This window comes from Phlebotomus papatasi, unplaced genomic scaffold (assembly GCF_024763615.1).
Source record: "Phlebotomus papatasi isolate M1 unplaced genomic scaffold, Ppap_2.1 HiC_scaffold_107, whole genome shotgun sequence".
NCBI lineage: Eukaryota > Metazoa > Arthropoda > Insecta > Diptera > Psychodidae > Phlebotomus > Phlebotomus papatasi.
The window spans coordinates 57,449-67,259 of NW_026604356.1; the positions used below are offsets into that span (position 1 = coordinate 57,449).

At 43.0% G+C, this 9,811-nt stretch overlaps 1 protein-coding gene across 1 annotated transcript; it reads right to left on the bottom strand.

Moving 5' to 3' along the window:
• Positions 1-5,938: 5,938 nt before the first annotated feature.
• Positions 5,939-9,607, bottom strand: LOC129808837 (uncharacterized). Its single transcript, XM_055858748.1, has one exon. It carries the CDS (start codon positions 9,605-9,607, stop codon positions 5,939-5,941), a length of 3,669 nt encoding a protein of 1,222 aa, XP_055714723.1.
• Between the last annotated feature and the right edge of the window lie 204 nt (positions 9,608-9,811).

Here is a 9,811-nt window from a genome sequence, read left to right on the forward strand (position 1 = left end):
AAATTTAAGAAATACGGAGAAAACTTAGTGGACTCCTGAACCGATGAGTTCACTGCCCCTTGAATTTCGGGAAGATGGTCCGCCCATTCCCTATGTTCCTTCTGAATAAAGGACCGAATAGAGGTGATGATAGTCCTATTCATTCTTTCAGTTGGGTTTGCTTGGGGGTGGTAAAAAGGTGTCTTAAAGTGTTTAACTCCGTATTGGTCGAGCATTTGTTTGAACATATTAGACTGAAATTGGACGCCATTATCCGAGACAATTACTTCCGGAACTCCATAAACATAAAACACAGACTTACATAACGTTTGGACAAGGAGTGGCGTTTTTGCGTTTCTCAAGGGAAATAGCAGGACGAATTTTGAAAATTTGTCCAGGACCACAAGAAGGTCGGTGAACCCCTGCCGAGACCGAACCAAGGGGCCAACGTAGTCCAGACAAATTGTCTGCCAAGGGCGCTTAGCCTCTACAAATTTTCCCATGGGAGGAGCCAACGCGGTGTTAGGCGACTTGGATGCTTTACACACCTCACAATTCCTAATCCAACGCCGTACATCACTTCTCATCTTCGGCCAATAATAAAATTCCCGAAGACGAGTATAGGTCTTCATAAATCCTAAATGTCCAGCCGAGGGGTCATTGTGAAACTTTTTGAGATAACTTTCCTGATCTTGCTTCCCCACAACCAACTTCCAATGGTGTTCAACCACCCCTAGAGAGTTCTTTTCTCGGCAGTTTTTATACAGCTTGCCATTCTCAGTACGATACTGAGGGTGTTTTTGGGGATCAGAAGCTACCAAAGAGCATAAGGAACTGTATTGTGGATCAATGGAATACGCGAGAGCATCGACGTTCAAACATCGTGATAACGCGTCCGGTACAACGTTCTCACGGCCTGGTCGGTGGGTTACTTCGAAATCGAAGCCTTGTAACCGGAGAATCCACCGTGCCAACCTACCCTTCGCATCCTTTAGCTTTAACAGCCAAATTAAGGCTGAGTGATCCGTTTCCAGGAAAAATTTAGCACCTATTAGGAACTGCTTGAACTTCTCTATACTGTATAAAACCCCTAAGAGCTCCTTCTCAGTAGTGGTGTAATTTTTTTCTGCAGATGTAAATTTCCGAGACATATAGGCGATAACCCTTTCCTCCCCCCCAACCTCCTGAACAATAACCCCCCCACAGCCAAAGTCACTAGCATCGGTTTTTACCCGAAAAGGTTTTGAATAATCCGGTGTGGCCAAAATAGGGGCAGAAACTAACAGGGACTTAAGGGTTTGGAAAGCCTGGTCCGCCTGAGCATTCCACTGGATAGTTGTCGGGTTTCCCTTCAGAAGATCAGTCATCGGAGCGACAACAGTTGCAAAATTGGGGATAAATTTCCTATACCAAGAGAACATGCCCACGACCTGACGGAGGGACTTGACGGTCGTTGGGACGGGCATCTCCAAAATAGCGCTCACTTTTTCATTGTTTGTCGCAATACCGAAAGAAGACAAAGTAAATCCCAAGTAGGTAAGGCTTTCTACGCAGAACTTAGATTTAGCGACATTAATTGTAAGATTAGCCTTCCTCAGGCGACTCGCTACCTCTTTCAACATTTTGATATGGGATTCAAAGTCAGGTGTAACAATTAAAATATCATCGAGATAATGGAAAACCTGGTTTTCAAGATCATGACCCAAAACCTGCGACATTAATCTTGCCATGGACATCGGTGAATTTACAAGGCCGAATGGGGTTCTCTTGAAACAATAAAGTTTCCTACCAGGCAATGCAAATGCAGTCTTAGGTTGGCTCTCTTCGTCCAAGGGAATCTGGAAGAATGCCTCGGAAAGATCTATCGATGATAAGTATGTTGTTCCCGACAATTGAAACAATATGCATTCAATGTGTGGTAATGGAAAGGTATCGCGAGTAGTCACCGAGTTAAGCTTCCGCGCATCTAAACATAAACGAATAGCGCCAGTCTTTTTTACGCTCACCGTTATGGGATTTAACCAAGGAGTAGGTTCGCATTCGCGAAGAACTCCAATTGAACCAAGCGGTCGATCTCCTTATCCACGGCACTCATAAGATGTGTGGGGATCGGATAGCATCGTTCATGCACCGCGGGATGATCGCCTGTATCTATGTGATGCGTCACTAACGGAGTACATCCAAAGCTTTCAGGTGTTGTAGCCGGAAGGGCTAAAATTGCCGCATCAACCTCCAATTTTTGTTCGAGGGTCAAACTGTGGGCTGAACTTTCCGCTTTAACTTCACACAGACCCGGGGGTGAAGATTGAACAATCTTGAGCCTCCACTTCTTAAAAAAGTCTACCCCCAAAATGAGAGGTGAAGATAAATTTGGGACCAATAATACTGATAATAGATTCGTTTCATTATTACAAGTAAAAGGTATATCGGAGACCTCGGTAGATTCATGGATAAGTCCGTCGGCCGTTCTAATAAAGACTCGAGATGAGCTCTTTCTCTTCATAAGAGGTGTATCCCTAAACAAATCCTCTGCCATAGGACCAATACATGTGTGAGTTGCCCCGCTGTCCAACAACCCCACCATTTTCTTCCCAAAAATTTCTACTGTGGCATAAGGCCTAGGGTCACCCACATATTCCTTTCCCATGGAAGTGTCATTCACCTCACACACACTAACGGGTAATGTGGAAAGCTGTGGCTGAAGATTTTCGGAGGAAAAATCTATAAGAGACTCATCTGAGAACTTCTGTGGCTCATCAAAATTAATTAAAGGTGGATCAAACTCATCCAAAAAATCGTCGAGTTCGAGTGAATCGGAATATAATGCTTCCTGAGGGGAAACATTATCATAAAGGAGCTGATCAATAGAATTTAAAGAAGATAAAGAATTATTTGAAGAAAGTGATCCCGAAAAATTATCAAACAAAAAATAATCATGCACTTCATCGTCAATAAAGAATTCTATGGGTTCCAAACTCACGTGCTTCTCAATCCCCCCATTCCTTCCCTTCCGGAGGACCGATGCACAATTTTTCTTCGAGGTTCGCGTCCTCCCTACGACCTCGAACCATCTCCCCCGCGTCACGACAATTAGGACAGTTTTCGCGGATTGTGTTCTCCCTCCCACAGCCAAAGCATAGGAAGGGGGCTCTCTGAGGTTGTGTGCAATTTTTCACCAAGTGATGTCCCAAGAAGCAATTCACACAGAGGGGATAGCTCGATGGTGACTTTGAGGAGGTATTGCGATTTTCCTTCTTGTGTGATGAATAATTGTTCCTCCAGTTTTGCTGGGAATTGCCGGGTCTCGAGGAATTTGAAATGGCGGAAACTTCGTCGATTTCATTGACCCTAGCACTGCGGGAACGAGATTCAGGAGCGGCGAGTAAGAAATTACTTTCAACGGTAATCACGGCCTTTTCCAACTCCTGTAAGGAATTAAAGTTCATAAATAGGATGGCATCGCGGATTTGAGGTGCTAGATTACGCCTGATTAATTGGATTTGTGAACGAGGGTCCATGGGGACTTCTAATTCCCGGAAAAGGGAATAAATTTCCGCTAAAAATACCCCTACCCGTTCACCATCTCTCTGTCTGCGATCCTCTAGCCTACGTCTCACCGAAAGATCCCCATCCAATCGCCCAAAAGTGGCAGATATTGCCCTAGAAAATTCTGTCCAGGTAGGGAAAAGCTCACATGAGCGGTACCAGGTCAAAGCATCACCAGCCAGACACAAATGTATGGCGGAAAGGGTAGAATCAATAGGTACTTTCTGGGTCAGGGCCATCTTTTCCATATCTCGAAGGAAATTCTCAACTTTCAACCCCTTAGAATCCCCAGAAAAGATAATACCCCAATCCTTTACTGGGATAGGCTTGTATGCTTGCCTTCCGCGGACACTAAACCCACCGGATGTGAGATCCACTTCTTCAGTTTGGGACGAATCATTCGGACGACCGGAATTATTCAAAGGGTTAAGCAAAGGGTTTCCTGAAGTTGGATTAGGCTGATCATTCCCCCTATCTCGAAAATTGCTTAAATCTGGACTTGGATTTTGCATCCTATCAAATCTCGTCATCATGGAAGCCATCATATCGCTAAGACCTCTTATGGAATTTTCCATCTGGGACATTCGAGTTTCCATAGACGTAGATGGGAGATTCGAACTAATAGGGATTGTTAAATTCCCACGACCTCTTCCAGCGGAACTTCCAGATGCCACAGAATCAGTAGGGGATTGGGGTCTACGATCGCGTGGATCGTCTCTTGTGATCACCATGATGTTAAAAAATGTTCAAAGTTCGACGAAAAAAAAGTGATTAAAATTGCAAAATACTGCTATATTGGATAAAGAAAAATTTTAATTTTACAAACACCGATAATTATTAGAATATGAAAAATGGTCCCGAAATTAATTGTAATTTAAATGATATTATATATTTGTATAGAAATGAGGCACAGAAAATTTAAATTGTATAGACGAGATAAACCCCAGTACAAAGAGGAGATGGTCCAACCGTTAATCCGATTTTACCAACTGTTACTGCTTTGTACTTCCACAATCTGTGGTCCTTGTACTTATAGACTGATAATCTACTATAGATAATTTTACGCTCTTAATTTTATTTAAGTCCGATTTTTCCCAAATGAGAACCAATTTCAATTATTTTAAATCAGAAACTTAATTTTTTAGCACACTCCTACACCAAAAACAGCACAAAAGCAAACAAATATTTAAACATCAGATTTATCCCAATTAATTATAAAGCTTTTTTTTTATCTTTTATCACTTTATATTGCCTGGATAGCGAAGAAGGCTTCCCAGTTTCCCGAAACTAGGTAAAAATTGTATTAAATAAATCTAAAATTATTTTAAAAACTATTAAAATGGGCCGAAAATGATACTAAAACTAGAAATCAATCTAACACTCAGTTAAGACTTGAGACTCGTATCAAATATGGGATAAACGAGCTAATGTTGGGCGCCAAATGTAAGAATTATTCTGCTACCGGTGAATTTTCTGCTTTTAATTTGAAGTTCTGATGGCACTTTTCTCAATCCTTACCCGATATCCATCAATCCCAAACACCCGACTCCGGATTCTTTCACCTTTCAATTCTTCTCAATATTCCCTCTCACAAAGAAACACCAATTATTCTATCTTCAATTTCCACAATTAAACCCTTTATTCCTCAGCAGAATTAATCAAAAACCCCCTTTGATTTCCCGAAGAGACCCTCAGTTAAAGCCCATATAAAATTGGTTATATTATACCGAAATTTACACAATTATACAACACAGAGTTCTACTTAAGGTTTGTTCGCTTATTTGAGTCCGATGGCCGTTCTTTCTCCCTCTCCGTATTGGGGCTCCCGCAAATTCTGAGGGACTAGCAAGATGCGGGGATTCTTTGTGCCAGGGTGGGCTCTTGCAGATTCCAATTGAGTGGTGATGCGCACCCTGATTACGTCGGGTTGGCACAATTCCCGGATCCTCAGGTGACTACTTTCTCGTTGTGGAGGGTAACCGTGTAGACACAGAAGACTCTCTCCGAAGACTTTTCCGATCAGACCGAAGTTTTTTGCCTCCGCCGATTTTCCTCCGTAAGAAATAGGTTTCCGGATCTGGCTTAACACTTCTTGCGCTGTTCCTCACCTCGATACCTCCGTGGTATTGAGGGTTGACCAGGATTATCTTCCGACGTCCTCTTAACCCACTAACTCCACTCCACTCACTACTGTCTTCTCTTCCTGAGGGGGAGAGAAATGTTAAATCACCTTTCCTCTTTCGCAATCCAATCCAGACTGACCTCATTTTGCCCAGTGATAATTAATACCACCCGGAAGATGGGACGAGAGACACACATACACACAAAAGTACACTGTATACCCAATTGGAGATCCCGGTGACACTTTCAGCCTACTTCACGCTGCAATAATTTCTATTTAAAACGCCAACGGTTAGCGCACGTAATAATTTCTAACTTCACTATCACGAACAGCATTGGAAGTTGGCCATTCCTTCTGAGGGCTTGAGAGCCAAGCCGGACCTTTGAACCATAAAGATGAAGCCTTTAGGTCTCGAACTGTGGCACCTCGTGATACTATATCAGTTGGGTTGTCTTTTGAACAGACGTGTTGCCATGTTGCATCTTTGGTAAGAGACTGGATCCTATGAATTCTCCTTGCAACAAATATTTTAAATTGAGCACTGTCTTGAGAAATCCATGAGAGGGTAATAGTAGAATCGGACCACAGAAACATCTCAACCTCCTTCAGCCTCAAATCTGTTTGAACTCTATTAGATACCTTGGCCAGTAACTCAGCCGCACACAATTCCAGACGGGGAATTGTATAAGTTCCTTTTTTCAAAGGTGTGACTCTTGATTTTGCACACAAAAGCTGCACAAATATTTCTCCTTCATCAGTCTCGAATCTAATGTAAATGACACATCCCATTGCTCTCAAGGAAGCATCACAGAACCCATGAATTTGAATCTTTCCAGTGCCATTGTGGCCTATTACCCATCGAGGATATTTGAGAGAATTGATTGTCAAGAGTTCTTGCCGATATTTCTGCCAAAGGCGGCACTGTTCAGCATCCACTGGCTCGTCCCAACTCATCTTGACTCGGCATAAATCCTGCATGAACATCTTGGCACGCACGACCACTGGGCTAATGAGACCCAAAGGATCGAATAATTTTGCTGTGTCAGATAGGATACTTCTCCGAGTGATGGCACTCTCTGGATCGATGTCGGGAACTTTGACAGTAAATTCATCAGTCTGTGGTCTCCATTCAATGCCTAGGGCATGAGTAACTTCTGAGATCTGTGGAGGTTCACTGGTTTGTTGAGCAGTCTTGATTGTGTCCAATAGCGGTGTGTGATTGGTGTGCCACTTGTGCAATTGAAAATTTGCTGAATGTAGCAAATTTATCAATTGTTTTAACAATTCTTCGGCTTTGTCGGGAGTGGAGACGGATACTAGCAAGTCGTCCATGTAAAAATTCTCCCGGGTTGCTTTGGATGCCAGTGGAAAAGTGGAGGCCCCAATATTGGCCAGTTCCAAGAGACAGCGCGTGGCTAGAAAGGGGGCGCAAGCGGTACCATATGTTACAGTATTTAAGGCATAAGTACTTACAGCTTGATCCTGATCAAATCTCCACAGGATCTGTTGCAACCCAATGTCTCGATTGTCCACTTTCACCATCCTGTACATTCGTCGAATGTCAGCAGAAATGGCATATTCGCCCATGCGAAAGTTCAATAGAATTGTCATCAACTCAGGCTGGGTCTGTGCGCCCACACACAGAATATCATTGAGAGATTTGCCTGATGATGTCTTGTGACTGGCGTCAAAAACCACTCTTAGGCGTGTTGTGGTACTATTTTCATTGAAGACACAGTGATGTGGCAGGAAATAGCTCGGCTGATACATTATCTGATCTGGGCCAACTTCATTCATGTGGCCAAGTGCCAAATACTCTGCCATGAAGTCATGATATTTTGCTTTCACTTCTGGATTATTCTCCAGTCGTCTTTCTAGGGACAAAAATCGTCTAAGAGCTCCTTGATATGAAGTCCCCAAATCGCTTGTCTCTTTCTTTAGAGGAAGTCGTACCACAAACTGGCCAGTCTCATCTCTCTTGGTGTTAGTAACGAAATGCTGCTCACAGATGTACTCTTCTTGAGTTAATGTCTGTTCCGGAGGAGTTGGTTGCTCGATTTCCCAGAATTTTGTCAATTGATCACTCAGATTCTCTTCTACCGAAAGGTTGCAGATGACAGCAGATGTGGATGCTTGATTTTGCTCTTGGGTCTCTTCAGAGAGATCCAAACTTCCTGATAGAACCCAGCCATAGATAGTGTTTTGCAATGTCGGAAGGTTTGGTGTAGCTATCATCTGCCCAGGAATGAGAATCTGGAAAAAGAACTCGGCACCAACGAGCATATCGATTTTTTTCGGAACATAAAATTCTGGATCAGCCAATTGCACATAAGGTGGCAATTTCAGCTTTGCAGGGTCAAAAAGAGCACTCGGAAGGTTGTCAGTGATTACTGGGATCACGAGAGCATTCATGTTCAATTCTGCACCACTGTATCGGGACTTAATAGTCACATTTGCAGAGTGTCGGAAAAATAGGGAAGAATCACCAATTCCCGAAATTGAAATATTGCATGTGGACTTCTGCAATTGTAATTTTTGGCACAAATTCTCTGTGATAAAGTTTGATTGCCCATAAGAATCCAATCCGACACGACACATTTGTTTTTTACCAAATCTATCGAAAACATAAACAACAGCTGTAGCAAGCATGACTTGCGCATCCCCCTGTCGGCGGGATGCGGGTAATGCATTACCAGTACCATTGACAGCTGTTTGATTTGAAGCTGCACCGGAATTGTCTACTGAATTTCCAGCAAGTGCATCAGAAGAGGGTGTATCGGTAATTCTATGTAATAGTGTATTATGTGACTTACCACACTTCCTGCACTTCCCGAATTTGCACTGTCGTGATGTGTGATTTCCAGGGCCCAAGCAGTTGAGACAAAGAGACAATTCTCTTGCCTTGTTGATTCTTTCTTCAATGCCCAATCTCTGGAAAGCTTCACATTGTCGAAGTCTATGACCTGTCTCATTGCAAAGTTTGCATGACACTTGGGTGTCTTCACCACTGACAACCAACGTCTTCCTCTTTGTGAAACCCTGAGATCCTCTTTTCTCCTCAGTCTGTTTTGGTGTAGAAGCTGTTGAATTTGACAGTGACCTGAGCATCTTAGAGCGGCGAGTCAGGAAAGTATTGAGCTCCTCAAAGGTGGGAAATTCTTTATTTGCACTGATAGTTTCTTCCCAATCTCGCCTAGACACCTTGTCCAGTTTCGTCTCCACCAAACAGACCAAAATCCCGTTCCATTTATCGATATGAAGACCCATTTTCTTCAAAACACTGACAAATTGATTCACGACATTGCACAAAGCACGCAACTCAGCGGCAGATTCAGTCACGATAGGCTTCAAATTCAATAGTTGGTTAATGTACTTACGAATGATTAGCCTCTTATCTTCATAAGCATTCTTCAGCAGCTCCAAAGCGATTTCGTAATTGGATTCAACGATTTCTAATTCTTTAACCACTTGAAAAGCCTCACCAGACAAGTATGACACCAAGTAGTAGAATTTGTCCACAGCCGACAAGTCTTTCTGATTGTGTATCATTGAAGTGAACTGCGCGAAAAACGCATTCCAATCCTCGTGCCGGCCACTGAACGTTTTCAAAGAGATTGTCGGTAGTCTGGAACCCCTCTCACTACTCCCGGGAATCATTGGTGGCTTTTCCTCCGCAGGAATCTTCAGCTTCGAGATTTTCACTTCTGCTTCCAAAAGTATTTGCTCAAAATTGGCAAATCTCTCCACTTCTTTATCAAATTCCTGGTCATCAGTAGCGAGTTCATAAGCAGCATTCTCTAACACCTTTGCGTCTTCCCTGAGACCTCTGATGAACTGCAAACGAGGCTCCCAGGCCCCCACCGACATGTCGGTTGCAGGTTGGTTAAATGGCTTCATAGTGTCCGCCAACTTGCGCTTGAGGGCACCGAGTTGTCTATGCAATTTTGTCAATTGCTCCATGTTGTTGCGTCCAAAGGTAGCTACTTATACAGCCACAGGTATTTGGCTTGATGGATCAAAACTATGATGGATAATTTGATGGCAGAGCGAGGGTATAGCTGATTCACCTGGGCTAGTTTTATAAACTCAATTTGATAATTTTTATTACGCAATCCTTTTTCTTACAATGACAGAGATAGAAGTATAATGGCAGAATGACTTTTG